Genomic DNA, 24,351 nt, shown 5'->3' with positions numbered 1-24,351 from the left:
GAAAGATGTATTTCAAATAAAATGTTCAAATAAAATTTCTAATATATGTGTAATTTGGTCATTAAACTCTTAGAGCCTTATGGAACAAAAAGAACATATACATATGTATCAATATAATACATATTATACATAAAATGCTGAGAAGTATTTATTAGGGTGATCAATAAGACTGAAGCTAAAAAATTTTTCATATTAGGATAAAATTCTATGGGAGTAGAATGGAGTTCAGGGAGCAAAAGAAGTAATATAATATTTCCAACTGTTACAAAGCTTGTTAAGATATTTGTAAATATGGAAAATGGTAGTTCTCAGTCTCTGTCGTACCAAGATTTCACTAGATACATTTAAAAGAACAATTAACATTTTTATTTTAAATGTCAATATTTATGAGACATGACAAAATGTATCTTTTGAAACCACTTAAATGTAATGATGAGGATTTCAGATGTTTTTTTAAAAATCCATCAAGGTATCAGTTTTTCCAAAATTGGTAGGGAGGTATGCAAGTAAAACAAGTTTGAAGAGTATTCATGGCCTTTCTGCCTTCAGCTCACTCAGCTCCTGGCCTGCCTGGTGGTTGGAGCCAGCTCACCTCACTAGCAGCACCCACCAAGCAGCCCCATCTTCGTCTTGGTTGATTGTTGTGTCACCACCCTTAGCAGAGTTGATGTTTAACAGTTGTTGGGCCAGCCCGTGGCTTAGCGGTTAAGTGTTCGTGCTCCGCTGCTGGCGGCCCAGGTTCGGATCCCCGGTGCGCACTGACGCACCGCTTCTCCGGCCATGCTGAGGCCGCGTCCCACATACAGCAACTAGAAGGATGTGCAACTATGACATACAACTATCTACTGGGGCTTTGGTACTGGGGCTTTGGGGGAGAAAAATAAATAAATACATAAAATTAAAAAAAAAAAAACAGTTGTTAAATGAATGAATGTTGAATACAACATTCTATCTATCTGCTTCTGCTTTGGGGACTTCTCTAACACTGGCTAGCCTGGAGGGACGGAGACCAGGATGGCCCTGGGGTCAAGCGGTGTCCTCACTGCCATATCTCGTCAGACCAAAAATGAAACGAATCTAGACCTAATCTAGAAGTTTGATCAGCTGAGTCATTATAAATCTCAGATCAAATGAGACCATCGATTTTCAAATTGAACTGGATTCTGGAATTACTCCACAGTTTTTAAGACCAGCAAAAGCAGAATTCACCCCATAGGGACAAAGTTAGTCAAAGTCCCAAGGACTATCTTTCTCTCCTAGATCAAGGTCAAGTGCCATCCTACATTTTCCTGCTGTTGTCACTGCACGTCTTAGCAATCCTCTTTCAAAATGCTCTCCAACACAGAGGCCTCTCATGACCCTCCTTGAGTTAAACCATCCCTCAGAACCCTACCCCCAGGTTCTGACATCAGGTAGGAGGCTACAGAAAGGGGAGGCCATTTGCTTCTCTCCACTTTCTAGCATAGATATCTTACATATATCATATGGTTTTAAATTTAAAGTATCCCAGAAACAGACTTTATTATCAAAAGCATATTGAAAAAACATGCAAAGTCAAAATACTTGCATTAATGAAGCCTTATGGATTTACACGCTCTCAAGAGAAGTCTCCAAAGGCACACCAAGTGTATTTCTTCTGACTCATTTCCTCTGGAGAAGCAGCTGAGAATTATTCAGGCAAAAGGCCATGAAATAATTGCATTGGTAACAGGAACCTGGTATAAAAAGTAGAGAGGGAGTTGCTAAACTCAACCTACAGGGCTTTCCTGGGGAGTCACATGGCATGTTTTTTTCTTTCTTTCTTAGATGGGGGAAAAAAATCTATTTTCTTAAACTTTCACTTAAAGGAAAAGCAAAACCAGAAGTTAATGCATTGTTTTTATACAGACTAATTATAGCAAATAGACTAAGAATGATCTTCTACTTAACAATAAAAAATTATAGTAAAAATACACTTGGCCAGATTTTAGTTGTGAGTAGCTTTTCTTGCCAAATAATCTACAAGATACACGCAGCACTGCTTGGCTGCTGTTGGCTAAGTGTCTTGTGTGCTCATGCGGTGGCTGGGCTTAATTGCGGTCACTCCATTAGTGTCAATACTGAACTTTTCCCCTCTATATTCCTTCTTCACTGCCTGAAAAAAACTAACTGGTTGTAAAAACAACCGAAGTGAATCCTTTCAGATGCTGCTTTCCAAAACTGGGTCAGCGACCACCGGGGTATGTCCTGGCTCCCTAAGGCAGGGAAAAAAGTGCCTAAAATGGAACGGTTGAGGAAGATATTAGAAACTAAGAAAGGGAGGGAGGGAGGAAAAAAGTGGAGGAAAATAGTTAACAGTAATTAAGAGAGAAAATTAACCATGAGGAAGAAATAAGCTTAAATAAGAATAAGGGTCATAACCTTTCTCATAAAAGTGTCTTTGTAGTAAGGGGAAGAAATGGATGTATTGTTGCAAATTTGGAGTTGAACCTAAGAGGCAGAAGGCAGAAATCCTCAAAAATTCACATACATTTCCTTAAAAACTTCCAGTGTCTCTGGAAGATGCTAAGGAACTCACTATTTTTAAAACTGGCAAAAGAATCAAGCATTTATCCAGCCATTCCTATAGGAACTGTTCTTCAAGGTAGCCATAGTTGGAGGTGAAGTTTCTCTTTGTAGAAGGAATGACATAATTAGAATATCACCATTTTATAACCTCGAGTGATATAACCCATCTAGGCAACGCCAGATGTTAGCTGCCTCCTAATAAAACACACAACACTACTACCAAAACAAAAAAAACACTGAATCTGATCAAACCTCTTGATCTAACTCCAAATATGAAGGGAAAAAAAGAGGATAGAAAAACATGTTAAATGACAGCTCGAGGATCCCATCAGCAAAACGCTGACTGTAAGAACGTTGCAGGAGAAGGGAACTCAACACTCCCATCAAACGGCAGAGACTCAGATTGGAGGGCACAGGGTTGGTTACTGCTCTTTCTAATCAGTCTTCTCTCTTTAGTTCTTACTCTAGACACTTCAAAAATAAAGACACAGATGAAAACTGAGAGGATGGAAAGAGACATACCAGGCCAACAGTAATCATAACCAAGCTGGAATGGTCATAAAAATATCAGGCAAAACGGACTTCAAAGCAAGGAGTAGTAACAGAGATAAAGCAGGAAACTTCATCATGATAAAACAGTTAATCATGAGAAGGACAGAAAAACTATAAACGTATATGGGCCTCATTAAAGGGCTTCAAAACACAAAATGCAAAAACTGACAGAAATAAAGGAAGAAATCCACAAACGCAGTCGGAGATTTTACCACCTCTCTCTAATTGATAGAGCAACCAGACAAAAAAAATCAGTAAGCATACAGAACTGAAACGATGCCATCAATCAACCAAAAAATTTGGGAACAAAGAGACACAAAGATTCTAAAATAAGAAGAGTGAGTGTGTTGGTTAGGCATTTATCTACCTCCTCTTCTAAATGAGTTCTTTAAGTACTGTTCAAATGTCATGACTAAGCTCAGGGTTGCCACAGACCTGCAAAGAAAGACGAGACCAGGAGAGGTGTTGAGTGTAAGGAAAGAGTGGTCCATCTTTTATTTACACAGCTTTCAAAGCCAAGGACGTTTTCCAAGCCTTTTTTACATGCATGATCTCATTCCATTCTTACATATCCTTTGAAAAAGGCAGCCCACATCTCCTCGTCCCCATTTTACAGATCAGGAAGCCGAGCTCGGAGGCTGGCTTGCCAAAGAAACAAAACCGCAAGTCTGGTGCTCGGTCAGACAGTGGACATCTTTTAAAGATCACCTGAGTGACTCTACTGGGAGTGCAGTGAAATAACAACTATTTTCTTTCTCGAAAGTAAATTTTCTCCAATATGTCCAAATGTACAAAGCAATTATACAAAAGGTATCGGCTCCTCAGTTAAGAATTAGGCTTTATTTTCACACACTTCCTAAAATGACACAGTCAGACATCAGGCTGGACCCAGGAGAGGACAAAATCGTAAACGTTCACCCTGTGTCCAAACAGCTTCCTAAAATGAAACGCTCCTTGATGGACTCGTCGGCAAACCCAGTAAGTGTGGCCCACACTCCCAGTTACCCATAGAAATTGATGAAGTCATGGTTTAGAAACAAACTTCAGCGTCAGCAGTCTGTGGGAAATACGTGGATTTACGCTTCCAATTAGCAAAACACACACAGACTTTCCAGATCATTTCATTACTGACTTTAGAGGCTAAATCTCATCGTAAAATAACTTTCTTTCTTGGCTTGAACCAAAATATGTTTAAAAATAAATATACAATTCAAATATGTTCTAGGTAAGGACTGATTATTTAAATATTGTATATATGTTTTATTTACACTCTTTTCTACATTCCACTAAAGCATATTTTCTTTTAGGTACATGGGACCAATCATTAAGGCTAACGGTGGTTTTATCTAGGAAAAAAAAAATACATGCACACCAGGGAATTTTTTCAGCTTCCTGGCAAAACACAAAAGAGAGGGAAAATAATTAAGACTTTCTAGTTCCAATTGTTCTCAATTTTTTATATAAGGTCAATGTTGTAAAATCTGTTCAGATTTTTATAGAACCTGAGCGAATAAAATGCAGAGGTAATCACTACTTTCTATTTAAAGGAAACTGGCTTTTTACAAATCATATGACTTTTATTTTAAAAAAAGAGAAACAAAGAAAAGAAAAACACATGTTCTCCCCAGAAAATAGGTCAGTGGGTTCTTCCACCAAGTAGACCAGCCTGAGGTGGGCAGCCCTCCCACCCAGACTTGGAGGCGCTCTCTGGTCTCTGCCGATGCAGCTGGCTTGCCTGCTGGGGCTGCCCAGTAAGACAGTGGCTCCGTGACCACTCTGACCCATCTGACCACGACATTGCACACAAGCTTTGAAGGAACTATCAGAAAGTAACAATTTAATTACTCTTTGTGGCTGATCTTTATTCTGAATCAATACTAGAAGTGAGTGAAGGTCTCCACAGCCTATTATGCCCTTGCTGATCCATCTACTGCTCCTCGAACACCTGCTAAGGGAAGTGTTAAAGCGGCCGTGCTAAGATGTATCACTGCTTCCAAGAATAATATGCAGGAGACGGGCAGGAAACCCAAGCTCAGATGTGCTTAAGTACTGAGTTGGTTACTCAACTATGAAGAGGTCTTTGGAATGCACAATTGATCTTTAGCAAGTACAGCAATTCCATTTTGATTTTATAAAAGTAGGTTAAGTCGCATGAATGTCTAAAAGTAGCTGAAAAGCCAAGACTGCATGCTTTTTCAGCCTAAAAATAACCAGGGAGCAGAGTCAAACGTGAACATACATCGCAGCAGAAAGGTGATCAACAGAAGGCAGAGCAGATAACACGCTGAAGCAGGAGGAAACCCCAAAGAATGGCTGATGCTGCCTTTAAACCAGAGTGAAAAACTCAAACATTATAAGGATAAAAATAAATGCAGTCAGGTGTGCAGATCACTGCACAAGAGCCCACGGCTACTGAAGGCGCGTGAGGGTGCGCTGAACCTGACACCATGGTGACACTCTGCTCACCTTCAACATCAATAACAGAGATATTCCTCACCAAGACCCTAATTTGGGCATCAAAAATATTAATTTGTAGGTCAGAATCATAAAACTAATAATTTCATGTTAATTTGCCAATTTATGAAATAGAAAACATACAGTCCTTAATTCTAAAAAGGCCATTTAATATCTTATCCCAATTACTCATCCAGGAGGGAGGGGAAAGGAGAGGGCATGTGGAACTGCATTAGAACACAATGTTTAGGACAATATAAAACATGTGGAAAGAAAAATCAGAGGCCAATAAATATTCGGTCTACATCAAATGCAGGACAATAGGAGAAAACACCAAAAGACTTTGCTGAACCACGGAGACACACGGTAGCCACAATCACTTCCTAGGTTACTCTTTGGATACTTAACTCAATCGGCCTTAATTGCTTATAAAGTGTGTGACACAATTAGGGAGGATTTGTCTTTATTTAGCTCTGAACGAGGCAGGAATGGCTGGAAACTCTAATCACAGAGCACTGTAGCTCATCAGAGCAATCAGGAACACAACTTCCAGTCTTCAAACCTTTCGTGCAAATCACCTGCTAACCTTTGGATCCAGGTTTCAGACTGGCAAAAACCTTGGGGTTCTTAAGGGCAAGGGAGAGCTCATTGAGGAAGGAAACAAAATGGGAGTCTCTCTCGGATTTCTTTGACTCAAAGATGACGACAATGGTAAAGTGAGGTTCTGGGCGGGTTAGGAAGTAGGTACTCTGGACTTTGTCGTCGTAGAAGTGGACCACCTTCTCCAAGCTGTTGAGGTCGGACGTGCGGTCCGTCATGATCATGATGACGTTGGGCCAGTGCATGACAGGCCTGTCGCTGGGCAGAGACACCACGGCTGGGTACTGGTCCACACCCTTCGGGGCCTCTCTGTAGGAGTGGGGGTGGTGATAGCCATGACCCTGAAAGCTCTCGGAACCCCGGTTGTCAAAGATTAAGGACACATTGGCAGCATCGTATTTCCTGATGAAGCTGGAAATCTTTCCAAAAAGGTCTGGGTTGGCTTTTGCAGTCAACGTTTTCATTTCTGAAGCAGTTGTCTGTCGGCTCAGGGCCTCGTGAAAGTAAAAGCTAAACTTGGCAAGCAGCATGTTTTTGAGTTTCATCAGCCAAAGGAAAAGGTGTGGGGGCTGCACGGCCTTCTGGGATTGCCCTCCAAACAGATGTTTCTTGGTCTCACGCTGCTTTTCAAAGATCTGGCCCCAGGTCTGCAGCTTGGTGTGAGCACTGTGCAAGTTAACCAGAGACGGGAGGAACTTCCACTCCGAGACCTGAGCCTGGGCCTTCAGGAGATGACTCAGGACATCAACTTCCAGCTGGAAACTGCTTTCCAGAGGACTGAGGATGGGGTGGTGAAATCTAAAGGGGAAGGGAAATTAATAGAATGAAGTGGAAATGTTACTCCACGTTGACATTTTCTACCCTCAGAAAAACAATGTGGTCAGACAAAAAATATTACGTTTGGGGTCAGGGGAAGGAAAAATGGAAGGATTCCATGTTGATTTCAAAGTCATTCTGACATAACTTCACCATTTCAGAATTATGTCAACAACATATTCTCCTGAGGAAACAGCCCGACATCTGAAACAAAATGAGAGCGGTGGCTACCTTCTTTTCAAATACAGAGGAATTAAATTAGCTATAATTCTTTCTTAACTTTATTTATTCTGGGAATTGTATGACTAACATTATCATCAAAACAAGGCATCCTCTTTTAGGGTGTGGTCCTAAAGAGGCCGAGGTAAAGAAAAGGTCACTAAAACACCTCTTGAGTGTGTACATAACACACTATTTAACTTATTTAATTTCACAGTAACTTCATAAGGTATTATTAAACTGATTTTTCAGATGAGAGGATAGACTACAAATCGATATTTGAAACATAGTATATAATCAATAAATGTTTATTAAAGAAATAGAACATTTACCAGAAAGCCCTTATTCAATCCTACTTCCCAAATTCCCTTCACATTTAATCAGGGTTAAAAACAAAATGGTAACTAAATAAAAAATACCTAACACTTTAGTCACTTTCCATTTATCTTAAGATAAAACTCAAAACCCTTAAAAAGGCTCACAAGGCCACATTCTCATCCTTCTCACTTTCTCCAGATATTAAATAAATAATTAGAAATGCAATGATATCACAAAAAAAGTTAAGGGAGTAATATGATTTCATTTCTACTTGTTCTAGACAAAATGTTTAAAAAATTTTTTGACCATTATCTACAATAAGAAATACATTTTATACTGTGATTAAGAACACACACATATATCAATAAAGGTTTTTAAAATGTCTTATTTACATTTACTTATGCACAATGTACTCGATTTTAATAATATATATATTTTAATCAGATTAGTACTCACTAAATTAATTTTATGACTCATGGACTGCTACCTGCTGTTTGTAAAACATTTTCTACTTTAGTAGTAACAGTAATACTGAGGAGGAAGGAGATGGGATGTGGGAGTATCCTCCCTTCCAGGTAGAAGGAAGAGGGGCAAGTACAAAGGCCCTGAGGCAAGTGAGAGCCAGACCCTCTTTCATCAATACTTCTTTCTGATGCTTCAGGTCCCTCTTCAGAGTCAGTTCCTTAGAAATGTCTTCTCTGTCCACCCCCAGACTAGGTCAGGTCCCCCAATTATAACCTCTAATTTCTTAATACCTGTCTGCCCTTTTAGTAGCTTAATCATATAGTAATTTATCAGACAAATGGGGACATATGGTCACCTTTGCTTTGACCACCTTCTTCTACCACCTTAGCTTTATTAAGTATCACAAGATTCTATAATCATGGGTATCAAGAAAACTTGCCAAGGAGCTATAAACACAGTGAGACTGTTAATAACAGGAAAACAGCATGAGTTTGGATAAAATTCTACCACAAATAACAACAGGCTAAGTTATTTTTCTGCTTCCAGCTGGAAATCATCATTTATATTCAACGTTCTCCTTGAAAGAACATGAATTCTCTGTACAAACCTTCAGAAAGAATTCTGAACAAGCTCTCCCATACATGTATACTACAAGTGTTTAAATGCTCAACAATTATTAGGATGAATGTGAATGTTGAAGCTATTTTTCATCCTTAAGAAGAGCTAAAAATTCATGCTGATGTTATTCTGCCAAGACTCTGAGATCAGCATTATGATGTATCATTTCTCCATTTCCACTGTGCTCTGTGCCCCATACCTATCACAACACACACTACAGGGGGATCTGTTAAATTGTGGTAATCCAAAAATACACACCTAGGCTACGGCTGCAAGCTTCAAAGAGTCTGAATACAGAATAAATTGACACTATTTGCAGAGAACATCTGCTGAAAAAAAAGCCAAAAAAGAAAGACAGAAAAAGAGAGGGAGAGCGAGAGAATACACCCTCCTTCACAAATCCACATCTCGGAGTTCCCTCCAAAGGAAGGGTGCAGGTCTCACACCTGAGCAGTCAGAAGCCCAATTAAAAATAAATCTGTAGCACAATGTGAATGTACCAAATGCCACAGAACTGTACACTTAAAATGGTACATTTTATGTATATTTTACCACAATAAAAATCTGCAGTCTCTTCTGATTTAAAACAGTTTACTAGTTTTTAGATACAAATACACTGAAGATATAAAGACGAATGAGCCAGAGGACTCATTGCCCTACAGGACCTCCCACGGAAGAAGTAGGTATTTATGATGGATACAAGTGGAAAGCTATACATCTCTTATGAGGAGTACAAACAAAATAAGTTTAGAAGAAGGAGCAATCCCTTTGGTTGAGATTGTGGAGGCCACAGATGAGAGAGGGTTTGAACTGAGCCATAAAGATTAAAGAGCAGGCAGGATTTAGCCATGGGAAGACGAGACTTAAATTTCTGGGCCAATCCTAACCACCCTGATTCCCCACCCTTTGCCATGTGACTCCAGTTCCTCCCACGAGGCGTGTACTTTCCCACCCTGGGAAAACGGTGGGACTTGATGGACTGGGCCCTGTGACCTGCTTTGGCCAAAGGGAGTGTTAGCAGATCTGACGCAAGCAAAGCCCAGCTTGGCTGGGCTCGTCCTTTTGCCCCCTGACCCTCGCCACAGGGTAGCTGCTTCCCCTCTAACCTTGGGCTCAGAATGAACAAACGTGGAGCAGACTAAGCCCAAAGCTCACAGTGAGAAGCCACGCCCAGAGAGACTGGGAGTGTTAAGCAGAACTACCCAGCCGAGCCCAGCCCAGGTCAGCCAACTCCCAGGAAACCCTCAAGCCCATATGTGTGAATGTTGAGGTGATATGTGATACAGGATTATTGTGGCAATAGCTAACTGATAGATAACGGAACAATGTGACAGGGTTCAGAACATGCTACCCCAAAATCTAGCACCTTGGCATAACGAATATCTTAAGCTGAAGGCAGGTGAGAAACAGCATGCACGTGAAGGACTTGCTGACCTTCCCCTGAAGCAGGTCATGAAACCCTCACGTGAGAGGTGCCCTCCCCACACCCTGAGGAAAGGAACTCCTTATCTCCAAGACGAAAGGGCACAGAGGAATGTGGACGAACAGGCCTTGCTGTTCCCCCAGTTCACTACAGTTGGCTCAGACCCTTTTTCATCCTGGCACATTTTCCACGACTCTCCACTCTCATTAAACCCAGTATAAAAACGCAGGGGTAACCGACTCTTCAGGTCTTCATTCCCTTATGAAGGCTCCCATGCCACATAAAACTTATATTAAATAAATCTGTATGCTTTTCTCTTGTTAATCTGTCTTTTGTTAAAGGGCTCCCAGTTGAGAACTTAGAAGACTAAAGGAAAGAGATACTTTTCCTCCCCTACAAATTCAAGGACATTCTAAACAAAAGAAATAACAGAAAACAAGGTAGGAAATGGCAAATACGGGGAACACATTAGATTATGGACTGTGTTTTGGCTTCTGCTTAAAATGCTCAATGATTTCTCTTTGAAGCTTCTTCCTTTTTACTAAGAGTTTGGGTGCAACTTAAGGCATGTGACGGGCCTCTGATGAATTTGATAAGGTAGGCTGGGCAAGATAGCAGAAGGCCTGAGTCTTCACTGTTAAGATTGGGGCATGTCAAAGGCTAGAGGAGAATGCGTCCCCAGAAACTGCACTATTATTAATTTTGCTGAAATGAAATTTTCAGAGTGTAATAATTAACCTTTTTGAACTAGACACACACAACTAACTGTTTCATTAACAGTTTTATCACAAATTTTTTTTTAAAGTAAAAAGGACATAAAGTCTAAATAAATCACAGTTCTGCCTTTGGTGAGAATTCTGTCATTTGAAGCATTCAGATCAAGAAACTGCTTCCTAAAATGCAAACAGAAATTTCATGTAACTCAATTTAAAAAAAAAAAAGTTCTTTAGGGACAGGCCCAGTGGCGCAAGGGTTGGGTGCGCATGCTCCACTGCGGTGGCCCGGGGTTCGCCGGTTCGGATCCCGGGCGCGCACCAACGCACTGCTTAGCAAGCCATGCTGTGGCGGTGTCCCATATAAAGTGGAGGAAGATGGGCATGGATGTTAGCCCACGGCCAGTCTTCCTCAGCAAAAAGAGGAAGATTAGCAGATATTAGCTCAGGGCTGATCTTCCTCACCAAAGGAAAAAAAAAAAAAGGTTCTTTAAATCCTAGCTATAAAATTATATGATTAAAGAATAAAAATCACTGATTGGTATATTGTTCCCATACCAGAGGGATTTTAAAAAGCTGTCTAGGATGCATAAATAATTGCTGACTTCTTTAAAAGCATTATTTCTTAAAATTACATTCTTGATTTAGAATAAATATTAATTTGCATTTATAATCTATCTTCCAGTTTTGTTTTAATCACAAAACAGAAAGATTAGCCAGAATTTTCTTTTATGCTCACTGTACAAAACAGTTAAATAAATTCAAAATGAATTCTACAGAATCAAAAAAAATTCTATTGATGCTTCCTGGCAAAAAAAACCCAAGTTCTACCTCTCCTCAAAAGTATTCAAGGAATAACAGACACCCTGACCATGTATCAGCTAAATTCATGTTTTTCTTCTAAAGGACACACAGTAAAAACTCTTATAGGATTAATGTTAATTATTCAATTTGAAATGCAGCATCACACGTGACTGTGATTCTTAGACAAGAATTTGCATTTGCTTAATAATGTAATAAGTTTACCAGATGAAGAAACCTTTAACACCATTCTACTCTGAACATAACTGGCTCCCAGAGAAAAAAAAAAAAACATGCTTTTCACCCCTCTCTGAAAGCAGATGGGACATTGCAATAACTCACACAGGATCCGCATCTCAAATCAGGGCCAGAGGTTTAAACTTCACGTTATACATCACACTTGTTAATTTATTTAATACAAAGACATTTCACCGTTTGAAAGATGAAAGATTCACACAATTTTTAATAAGCATCTGACATGGACCAGATAATACTGGGGCAAATAAGCAGTCCCTGAAGATAAATTAGGTCCTTTGGGAAAACGATTAACTCTTTCAATACAACAGAATACTAAAATATAAATTATTTCTCTAGAACACTGGAACTATGAAAGAAATATGTTTGGTGTAGGACAGATGCCAAATCAAAAAGTCTATAGAAAAAAGGATGTTATCCTGGCAAAGGGCAAATCACATTAATTTATACCTAAAATAATCTCACTTCCCAAAGAAAATCAATATATCATACAGAATTTCGAGTTCTCAGAATTTCTTAACTAAGAAATTTATATTGTTCAAATTAACACAAAGCCTCTAATTTAGATAATTTCCAGGCTAGGGTGTGTCTGTGATCAGTAATTCCCTATTAATTGGAGAAAGGCAGCATGGGTGGACGGCGGAGACTGGAGACAGAAACATTTATTGACCATATGTGATCAGCTCCATCAGGTTCCAGCAGCACCCACTCAGAAGGAGGAGGGATACAGCCAAGTGCTGCCCTAAGAGCTTCACGAATGAAATCAGGTCTTTTGCAGAAATGGGAGAAATTTTCAAGGCTCCAGGAAGTGGGATATTTCAAAGAATGTTCAAAGATGATAGATCACAAATCAAATAAAAACGAAAACAGTTAAATAGTGATAGTCATTCCTAGGAGAGACGCACACGTACACACACACCTGCACACGCACACATCGGTAAGGTTCAATACGTGGTATATCCCAGTGTCGGCATCTTTCTCTTCTTTATCCAAACATTTTTTCACGCAGACTGTGTATCAGTATCACAGGGAACTTTAAAACATACAGGTTTCGGGGCACCCTATCCATAATCACTAAGTTTTACCCTCTCGGGAAAGAAGAGAGGCCCAGGGATGGGTATTTTTCTTAAGCTTCTCAGATGGTTCAGCAAACCACACTCACAGTAGCCTTTGGGAATCACCACGTGAGCCCTCTTCCCCTTGAGACTCATGCTTCCAACTGTACTTCAGCTTTTGGTTTTCAAAAAACTATTTTATTAAAAGAAAACATATACTAATCAGATTTGATGAAGAAATAAAAGACTATTTCCAAACACAGAAAACTTGTAACCATGTAAAATTTGTTTAAAAAAAACAAAACGTGGGGCCAGCCTGGTGGCGCAGCGGTTAAGTTTGCACAGTCCACTTTGGCGGCCAGGGGTTCGCAGGTTCGCATCCTGGCCACGCACTAAGGCACCGCTTGTCAAGCCATGCTGTGGCGGCATCCCATATAAAGTGGAGGAAGATAGGCATGGATGTTAGCCCAGGGCCAATCTTCCTCAGCAAAAAGAGGAGGATTGGCATTGGATGTTAGCTCAGGGCTGATCTTCCTCAACAAAAAAAAAAACGTGTATTTTTATATGCACAGGCTATCTCTCAGGATCATAGGAAGAACTTGCTAACATTCATTGCCTCCTAGGGAGGGAATTAAGTAGCTAAGGGAAGGGGGAAGAGGGAGACTTTTCAATATGTATTCTTCTGTACTTTATAATTTTGAGCCATGTTAACGTATTACCTATTAAAAATAAATAAAAAGAAAATTTAGACTATATCATAAAGATCAAAAATACATGACAATAAAAGATAACAACTATAGAGGACATTTTGGGACAATCGGGGAAATCTGAGTATGGACTATACATTAGATGATGGTAGAAAATCAGTGTTACATTTCCTGAGTGTGAAACTAGGTTATAGTTTTGTATGGTTTCCAGAAGATATAACCTGAGTATTTAGGAGTGAAGTGTCATGACGTTTGCCTTTTACTTCCAAACAACTCAGAGAAATACAATTATATACAGAGAGATAAAGCCAATGTGGTAAAATTTTAATAATAGTGAATCTAGGTAAAGGATATATTTTTTTGTGTGTGTGAGGAAGATCAGCCCTGAGCTAACATCCATGCTAATCCTCCTTTTTATTTTTTCTTTTTTTTGCTGAGGAAGACTGGCTCTGCGCAGCATCTATTGCCAACCCTCCTCCTTTTTTTCCCCAAAGCCCCAGCAGATAGTTGTATGTCATAGTTGCACATCCTTCTAGTTGCTGTATGTGGGACGCGGCCTCAGCATGGCCGGAGAAGTGGTGCGTCGGGGCGCGCCTGGGATCCGAACCCGGGCCGCCAGTAGCAGAGCACGTGCACTTAACCGCTAGGCCACAGGGCCAGCCCCACTTCACTGGTATTAAATTCACATACATAAAATACATACCCTTTTAAAGTATAGAATTCAATGGTTTTAGCATATGCAGAGTTGTGCAACCATCACCACTATCTAATTTTAGAACAGTCTCATGACCCCCCAAAAGAAACCCTAAACCCATTAGCAGTCACTCCCCATTCTCCCTTCCCCCCCAACGCCTGGCAACCATTTTCTGTGTCTATAAATTTGTAATCTACTTTCTGTATCTATGACTTTGCCTATTCTAGATGCTTCATATAAATGAAATGATACAATATGTGATCTTTTGTGATGGGCTTCTTTCATCTAGCATCATTTTTCAAGGTTCATCCATGTTGTAGCATGTATCAGTACTTCATACCTTTTTATTGCTGAATAATATTCCATCATATAGATATACTGCATTTATTTACCCATTCACCCATCAGCTGATGGACATTTTGGTTGTTTCCACCTTTTGGCTATTATCAATAATGCTGTTATGAACATCCATGTAAGAGTTTTTATGTGCGAACATATTTTTTCATTTTTCTTGGGTATATACCTAGGAATGGAATTCCTGGTCATACTAAAACTCTTATGTTCATTACACTATTCTTGAAACTTTTCTGTAGGATTAAAAATTTCAAGATAAATTGGGGAAAAACTATAAAGTAATAATAAGAATATAATAATATATTAACCAAACTATCTTGTGCTCAGAGAGAACATGCACATTAAATGATTTTAAGTAGTACACAACTCTTATTCCCTGCAGGGGAATGTAGTAAGTGCCTACGATGTCTTCTGTCTTACTAACAGAAGACTATTACTTCATAGTCTTATCATTTATTCAGTAAATAAAGACTGATCTTATTTATTGACTTGCAAAATGATCGACAGAGACAAACTACTTATCTGGACTGGACAAGAAGTACCTCAATATTTGATACAAGCAATGATGCATACAGAATACGGGCTCTGGAGTCACAGGGCGGTGGGTTCAAACACCAGCTGCAGGACTCTGAGCATAAAAGCAGCACCATCTACACCTGTAGCTCAAATCAGATAACACACAAGAGGGTCTCGCAAGTGCCTAGCACACAGTAGTTACTCAATATGTGCTAGTTTCCTTCAAAATAGCTATACAGAAATATCCCCCCTTTACCCGCAAGCTTAAAAATCAAAAGCCGCTTTATTAAAGATACGTTGATATTGTAATTTCGAAACCAAAGACCTGTTTAAGTCTACGTCTCTATACAGGTGACCTCCGATTGTTTTGTCTGTTTCCAGCCTTTCATCTGAGCTCTAGACCCCCATTTCCAACCACCTGCTGAGTCTCCCCTTGAAAATCTGCCTGCAACTCAAACTCAGCTTGCCTCAACTTTTGCTTGCTACCTTCCTCCTCCGCCTGCCCCTCCTGACTTCTCAGTCCTATAAATGATATTATCATTGAGGTGCAAAACCGCCAAACCACCTTTGCCAAGACTTGTAGACCTTTCTTGTCATCATCTCCTTTCCCATTGTCCTGAAACCATGAGGCCCTGCTACCGCCCATCGGATTACCATAACAGCTTGCTAAACTAACCTCCCCTCCTGTAACCACTCCCTTCACCATCCCGTCCCACACTCCAGCGCCACGGAATCGGTCTAAGATAAGGATAAGAACACGATACTTCCCTCTTCAAAAACCTTTCATGGTTCCCTACTATTTACCGACTATTCACTTATTCATTCAACAAACATCTACTGAGCACCTACTATGGTGCTAGGCTTTGTTCAAGGTGCTAGAGACACAGAAGCTGTCGTGGAGCTCACATTCTAGTCGTGAGGAAAAAAACAACACCCTAAGCAAACAACAGTAACTTCAGATGGCAATAAGGGATGGGAAGAAAAAAAGGCCGGGGAACAGGACAGTGACTGACGGAGTGATAGTTCCGGTAGGAGAATGAGAGGAGGCTTCTCTGACACTGGGACCAAGCCCTAAATGATGAGTAGACCACTGGGACAGGACCATCTCAGGAAGAGAGAAGGGAAGGACTCAAACCCTGAACCTTTCAGCATTCTGGAATCAACTCTCATCTCAAAGCACCCGCGTCCTCCTTTCCTGCCTTTGCTGTCAAAATCCTCCCTGCCCTGAAAGTCATCTCAGATGCTCCCTCCTCCAGGAAGTCTCTTTGAATCTCCCCACTTTGCCCCCTTCCCCCAGTCCCTTAATCACATGAGTATTATCCTTCATTTGGGAATATAAATTAACACATCTACCTTTCTTTTTTAAGCAAAGATATCTGAACTCATATACCCAAAGGAGTGGTGTCCTTCAGAGGGATCAGTTTCCTTTCAGTCCATCATCCAGTGATTGAGCACCTACTATATGCCATGCTACAGAGACCCCAAAATAAAACGGGGTCATTCACATCAGTGATGTTCACAACGCTTCTCAAACTCTTTAGGTATTGCTTTTTGGGTCAGGCAGTGAGCAATACACTACAACCAGTCTCATTTCTTTATAAGTAGCAACTTCCTTCAAATAAAAGTTTTCCAGTTGATCAATATCTTTTTTCTCAAAAAATGAAACTGACTACAAATAACTTTTTGATTATCAAAAAAAGTTAAGTATGCCCTTTTCAAAAGCACAGATGCCTGCCTCCACTAAGGAAATTCAAAACAAAACCATGCCACAGGCACCAAAAGCAGTTATAAAGGAGTTTCCCACACATGTTAAGGCATAGCTACACCAGAGGAAGAAGTGGGTAACTCACCAAGGTGATTACTCTGAAAGGGACATTTGTTTGAATGGTGTTCTGTTAAAAAGTCATATTATTTTATATGCAATTCTTTTGTTAACTCATGCAAAAGCAGCAAAACCAGTTATAATACATCTTTTAAGGATGACCATTCTTGGTCTTTCGCTATTGCTTAGAGCAGTATCCATCCAACATTGTGTTAACTAAGCCCAAAGAAGGTGCCTAACGTATACCTGTTGATTGATTAACATGTATAAAATCTAATACAGCCATTTCTCCTTCACAGTTGTGTCATCATAGCTTTTCATAAGAGTGTCTGGAAAAACTGAGTCTGTGTGAGATTGAGAGGCTGCCCCGTTCTGGCCCCCACCCCCTCCCTCCCCACCTACACTGACCTGGAGCTGTATTTCTTGAGGATGGTGTCCAAAAGGCCAACGAGCTCCTCCGCGTTGATGAACTTCTGTGTGCTGAGGGTGTACATCTTCTCGTAGAAGTCTGCGATCTCCATCCGAGCCTGAACGAAGAAGCAGAGCTGCTCCGACAGGTGGGAGAGGAGTTCTTCCACGTGAGGAGCCGTCCCACCCAGGGCCCCGCGGCTGGTCACCACCTTCTTCAGCTCGTTGTGCAGGGAAGTGTAGATGGTGCGGATGGAATCCTTCCTGCTGAAGAAAGACTGGCCCCCTGGAAGGCAGACGACACAAGCACGTGGCAGGTCAGGAAGAGAAATCAGAAACACAAGACACCTCCCAGCACCCAAGAGGAAAGAACCTGAGCCTGCTACCTCAGTGAGTTGTCATCTGCCACGTTCTCCAACTCCTACGATTGGGGTCTAAATATTGTTTGATTCATAACTTCACTGAGGAAGAAGTTAAATGAATGCTTGGCACAACTCACTAGTATAGCGAGGGACCTGGGTATGATTTCCTTACCCAGAGACCAATTCTCCCCCACTCCACTTCAGTGAGGATTCAGATTTATTTCAGAGGAAAATTAACCCAGCAAATGACATCAACCTGGATCTAAAAAGCCTCCTTTCACATAAACTTTTTATTTATTTATTTATTTATTTATTTAATTTTTGTGAGGCAGATCAGCCCTGAGCTAACATCCATGCTAATCCTCCTCTTTTTGCTGAGGAAGACCGGCTCTGAGCTAACATCTATTGTCAATCCTCCTCCTTTTTTTTTCCCCAAAGCCCCAGTAGATAGTTGTATGTCATAGCTGCACATCCTTCTAGTTGCTGTATATGGGACGCGGCCTCAGCATGGCCAGAGAAGTGGTGCGTCGGTGCACGCCCAGGATCCGAACCCGGGCCGCCAGTAGCGGAGCGCGCCCACTTAACCACTAAGCCACAGGGCCGGCCCCCACATAAACATATTTAAAACAAAAGAGAACACCCAAATATGAAACACTGTTGTTATTCATGATAAATCAGAAAATTTTATTTCTGCTTTGCATTTTCCTTTGAATCTTATCTTTTAAACCATACCACAAAAAGGAAAACACCCACATGCATCTCCCTTACACAAAAATCCAGACTACTGGGATCCCAGGGGAAAAAGAAAACCTTAGTACTCTTGCAAGGTTGACACTAGAGGCTATAACATCATAAGCACCAAATTGTGAATCATTAAGAGCAGGAAGCAATTATAAATAAGTGCTGCTGTCACTCAGGGGACCCAAAGGAAATTGGCAAAAAATAAGAGAAAATACATCCTTTTCAAGAGTCAAAAAGGATCAAATGGCAGAGACATCATTTCCTTACTTCTGTATTAATACATGATCAACTATATTTCTAATAATTACAGGGCCAGCTGCATAGATGTTTTCTACAGCAATTCCACACCCACCAATGGGTCAGAGGAAGACATTAGGGGAATGAAAAGAAACAGGGCAGGTTTAAAACAGTAATTCTTAGGAATATATACAAAGCTCAGAGATGGGCGACAGTTTAAATTTTCTATTGATATACACAGAATGCTTTAATGAATGAATTTATTACTATTCCAAACATACCAATTTGGAGTTAAAATTATTTATCAAGGCATTTGTAAAACATCCTCTTAAAGAATGAAACATTTTACAACATTGTTTTTAGTTTATTGCCCAGTTTATGTTTCAAGAAATGAATCTTACATCCCTTCCTACGATGGTGACCACCTTGTCCCAGATTACCCATGACTTTCCAGGTTTTGGCACTGAAAGTCTGGCTTCTCTGGAAACACTTAGTCCCACATCCTGGGAACCCCTCAGCCTGGGCACACGTGGAGGGTTGGTCACCCTACTTACTACCAATTCCACAGACAAAGTACTAATACATGAACAGGATTTTCTCCAATATACCGCCTAAACAGACCGTCTAGCATTCACATCATTTCTCCTACTAATAGCAGCAAAAACCGTAAGGTACAGGTGGACTGACCCTGACACCAACATCCCACACAGGACCGTACCCTTCCTTCCGTGCCCATATTCAGTTGGGCTTTGCAGATTTTGTAAAGCGGTATGGAATAAACAGACCTCTGTGCCCAGGTCTAGGACAAAATCTCTTCGGTTAGGAAGGTAATAAGAGTACCACACAAATCCCATAAACCCTGGAAGTCTGACAGACCTAGTTCCAAATCCCAGCTTCCAAACTTACAAGCTGTGTGATGTGCAAACCACTCAGTCACTTTCAGCCTTAGGTGGTGTTGTTTTTAACATGAAACTAGTAATAGAGCTGCTAAGAAGACAAAATGCAGTAACATTTGGTCTGTAATGTGCCTGTAGCAAAGTACATCTTCAATAACGCTAATCCCTTTCCCTCCCATTTATCACTGATATAAGAAACTCTCAATACTTCACAACTGAGCTTCTGAAACTCTACAGTAAATTGGGAGCTTCAAGTACTGTAAAAAGAACAGCTATCTACTTGACAGATAGCTAGGTGACCTCAATTGTGTACTCACTTCCACTGTTAAACAGGGTGGCCTTGGTGAAAATTTTAACTCTGAGTGAAAAAGGGATACTTTCCTTCATCAGATTACCCTTATCTGGGAGAGTGGAAACACCACATAAGTACAAAGAATACCTTTAAAAGCTTATCAATAAACATCAAGCAGTAGTATGTGAACCAAGTAAAATGACACCATAAGAAAGGGAGAGACCACCAACACATTCTTCCAAACAGCTCTCTTCTAACGCTCTGAGGAGCACAATCCTATTTGTGGACTACCCTGGTTAGGGGAGTGGCCTTCCTTCATGCTGAGAAACAGGATCAAGAGACACTAGACTTCCTTCTCTTTTCAATTTTTTGAATTTACAAAATATGATTAGTTTGAATTATTTCCAGAAGGCTCTATTTATGAATTCTCATTATTTCTCAAGAGTTCAACAGTCTATCTCACATTATGAAATTTCAAGTAACAAATATTAAAGGAGTACACAAAACACCTAATTGAGTATTTTATTCTACAACTTGTTGCTAATAATAATTTTTAAACAATAGTTCTCAAGTTAAGTCATTCTCTACCATGCTAGATTCTGGCAACTAGAGGTTGAGGAAATTCTCCAGTAATGAAACAAAGGGGAGAAAAGTCTGACCTTCTAAAATCATCCACAGGCATTGAGTCAGCATATTTTAATCAGTGATCTTCCCCAAACAGGTATATTCTTCCCTCAAAGGAAAAAGCAGACTCCAAGATAAGAGCTCTGCCCAAGTTTTTCATAACTGAGCCAAGACAGAAAGACAAGGCTCCCTGTCGGGTCTGTCCGTTGTTTAAAGGCCCACACTTGCATCTATAATCAGGATTCACTGCTAAGGTCTTTGATAAACACCAGTCACAAGAGTGAGGTCAAAAAGACTTTTAAATATTTAAAAAAAGCACATTAACTTTTTGTTTTGCTTTTTAAAGAAAACTATATAAACGTTCTAATTAGCAAAGTAGTTGAAGAACATGGGAATGTTTTAAATGGCAACACAAAAATTTCTTCTCAAGTTTTTAAAAAAATGGAGAGTCAACCCAATAATCATGAAGTCATATTGTAAGCACGCTGATATCACAAACATTCCAGTACCAAAAAACTGTAAGATATTTGCAAAGTTAAAATTTAAAATCTGGAACCTAAATTTACTGTACATGTGAATAAGTTATGAGGCCTTAAAGTGAAACTCATCATTTTCAGAACATTTACTCACAAGTGATGAGTAAGGGACCTGGGACACTGAACAGTGCCTGGGCATGTTTCACAACATAAACTGCTCTGTGGTCAATTTCAAGGCGCAGCCCTCAGGCTCACCATGCAATCTGGGGTCCATGCAGAACTAATCACTTTATATAAAAAGGACCACTTCACAGAACCCAAGTCAGAGACAGTGATGGACTTCCACACAGGGGAGCCAGTTCTGTTTACCTCAAACCAGGCACATACAACTTAAACTAGAGTAGCAGATTTTTTAACTGGGGTCCATAAATAGGATTTAGGAAATCCAACTCAACCCTCTCAGATTGTAGGCAAAATTGTATTACACATATATTTGTCTGGGGAGTAAGTCCACGTGTTTATCAAATTCTCATAGATAAGCTAAAACAAAAATAAGAATCATGGTACTGGGGTCAATCACTGTTCTTCACGAGGTGGGGTAATCTAAAAACAACAAAACTGTCAGAAAATTACGCACCTACAATTTTACGGCCAGGATCCTCCCCATTTTCATACATATATACACACACACACATATATAGTATATGTAAATTATAATACATGTACAAATTTTTTATAAATCATACAGATAGAAGCACAGTCTGACAGTTCAAAGGCAGGTATTCTGGTTTGGGCTCTGTCACCTACCCACACAAGTGCACGTACACAATTTGCCCATCTGCAGAAAGGGGAATAATAACACTGCAACAGCAACTGCAAATTTGTGAGATGTGCCAGAGTGAAAAAGAGGAGGAAAAAATACACAAGGTGAAACTATCTGACCAGTTTTTGCCAATAAGTCAATGTACTAAATAACAAGTTACCTGAATAGCTAAGGCAGATGGGAAGATCTCAGAAAGCCCTGTCCCTTGAGTGTTTACCCGAAGCAAGATGTATACGGTCACCTTCAGGCAATATAAGGACGCGGGGTGGGGGTGGGGGGTATCAAAATGGAATCTGCACTCTATTTTACATTTCTATTCTATATTCTATATATGTGTCCTTCATTCATACCTGACCCTATGCCTCGGATAATTAAAGGATATAAATTAGGCCAAAGTACTAAAACAACTCTAAAAGCTCTGGGATTCATAATATTTATTATTGGTAATTATAAGTGGTAATACTTTGTATGCATGGCCCTTGGCTTTCACATATATTATTTCCTTGTGATCTACTTATACTGTTTCTGCTAGTGAAAATCAGTTGACTCAGCTCTTGCATCTTATTTTTAGGGGCAAGATTTACCATGGACGATAAGAGTGTTTACCACTTTCCCCTAAGTCCTTTTCTGCTGGTGTTAGGCATATTTCCTGCCTTTCCTATCTAGTATTCATTTATTTCTTCATTCATTAAATATTTACGGAGGGCCTACGAAGAGGGGGTAGGACTCCATCTGCAACTCTCGGGGGCTTTAACCTTAAGAAGCCAGACGATAGTGTTCATTAACTCTAACAAGGTTGTACTGCCAAATTTTGCTCCTCTGGCCGCAGCGTCACTGGTTAGATGAGTGAAGACACAGAGTTTGCTTAACTTCTCATTTATGGCACCAACCCATGCACTGGGCAAAATGGATACACCCATCGGTTTGGGGCACAGCCCTGCCAACAGCATCCACGCGATCGGCCAATCTATCTGCAGTGGAGGCCGGTGGGCGGGGCTTGTGGAAGCCGAGGGAAGGAAGGGAACGGTGGGAGGAGACCTGCGAGTGCCGAGTTGAGCCTGCGGCTAGGAGTGACAGAGACAGGGGACCCACGCCACTGCCGAGCGGGCAATTACACCCCCTTTCCTTCCTCTTCCAGGGGCACGGGGGGCGCGGCGGAGGTACCTAGTTTCTGCCCCAGGTAGGTGAGGCTGTGATAGACCTTCTCGGCCGCGGCCAGGTGGGCCAAGGCCGCCAGCAGCGACAGCCAGCTGCCCCCCGCGCTCTTGTTGGCCTCTCGTTCCTTCTCCACATTGTCCTTGGCCTTGTCGTAGGAGAAGATACCCAGGTGAGAGAAGAACGTCTCCAGCACCGCCTGTTCCACCGGGACCGGGGCGGCCAGCGGGATAGACTCCCCCATGCGAGCCGCGCTGCACCTCCACCCACGTGGCTCTCCTCTCCCTCGCACTTCCGGGTTCTCAGGGAACGTGCGCACCGGCGTGCGTGCGTGCGCGCGCGCGACCGCGCAAGCGGCGGGCTCGTGGGCGCGCAGCCGCCTGGACCCCGCCTGGGCCCTAGAGAGGATGCGGGAGAGGGCCAGAGGGGGGGAGGGGCCGCCTCTCAGCTCCTGGGCACCGTCGGCGCGTCGGTTCCCGCGGCTCTGACTATTCAGACCTCAGGGCAGAACGCGAGGCGGCTGACTCGCTGCTCGGTGGAGCTGACCGCGTTCTGAGGTGAGCTCAGCGGCCCCTCCCTGAGGCTGCGTCAGTGCCGATGACGTCACGTGCACATGACGTCAGCGGTGCGGGCCCTCACGTCTGACCTGAGGGGCGGGCGAGAAGGTGAGGCTGGTGCCTGGAGCTGTGCTCACCTTCGCGACGAGGGGTCAGTCCTCATGGCTTGTAAACCAGCCCACGTAAGTGGTTTCTAGATTAGAAGCCTGACATAGGTCAAGGTTTATGTCTTCTCGCCGTGTCTGATTCTCAGCCAGGCACACCTGTGGGTTCATGCTCACCTGTATCCTTTCTCGTCATCTCAGGTTCGTGCTCACAAACAGCTGCCAGGCAGAGCTGCTCTTCAGCTTGCCCATACGACCCAAACTACGTTAGGCTTCCTTAAAAAGTTCCCAGGATGAAGGATAAATTAATATAACTTCTGTTAAAGGATCTAAATTGATATACTTTGTCATTCAGATTAGTTACAAATTCCGTAATATTTAAGAAACACCGTAAACTCAGCTCACAGGTGTGCCTGCTACTCTGAAACACTGCTCACTACTAGCTAAGTTTTTTCCTTTCTCCTTCCTTGTACGTGCTTATTGTATGCTACTTAGTGGCGCTGTATTTAATCCTGCATATTTACATGTCTCTTTCCCATACTGAGTGGTGAACTCCCTAAGGCAGAATCTAGGGTTCATTCACCTTTACGGTCTTTTCATAATGGATAGCACAATGCTGTTTGTTGAACAAGTGAGCGAATTGCCTATTTCCATTTTTTTTTATCAAACTAGATCTGTTCTGCCATCACTACCTTATAATGCAAATCTCATAATTTTAATGAGTGTGTAGTACACCTTTTCCCTGCT

At 41.3% G+C, this 24,351-nt stretch overlaps 1 protein-coding gene across 2 annotated transcripts; it reads right to left on the bottom strand.

The window, feature by feature from the left end:
- Positions 1 to 1,578: 1,578 nt before the first annotated feature.
- Positions 1,579 to 23,327, bottom strand: KICS2 (KICSTOR subunit 2). Of its 2 annotated transcripts, XM_058557728.1 has the most exons (4): positions 22,953 to 23,327; positions 17,338 to 17,623; positions 6,140 to 6,951; positions 1,579 to 1,715 (listed from the first exon to the last, which is right to left on the bottom strand). In XM_058557728.1, the coding sequence occupies exons 1-4, from the start codon at positions 23,185 to 23,187 to the stop codon at positions 1,642 to 1,644; spliced, it is 1,407 nt and encodes a 468-aa protein (XP_058413711.1). In that variant the 5' UTR covers positions 23,188 to 23,327; the 3' UTR covers positions 1,579 to 1,641. The 2 variants fall into 2 exon arrangements, with proteins under 2 accessions (XP_058413711.1, XP_058413710.1); XM_058557727.1 differs by lacking the exon at positions 1,579 to 1,715 and having other exon boundaries at positions 2,871 to 6,951.
- Positions 23,328 to 24,351: the final 1,024 nt, after the last annotated feature.

Source organism: Diceros bicornis, chromosome 17 (genome assembly GCF_020826845.1).
Source record: "Diceros bicornis minor isolate mBicDic1 chromosome 17, mDicBic1.mat.cur, whole genome shotgun sequence".
NCBI classification, from domain to species: Eukaryota; Metazoa; Chordata; class Mammalia; order Perissodactyla; family Rhinocerotidae; genus Diceros; species Diceros bicornis.
The sequence above is the reverse complement of the archived record's forward strand: the minus strand, read 5'-3'. Positions and strand labels throughout refer to the sequence as shown.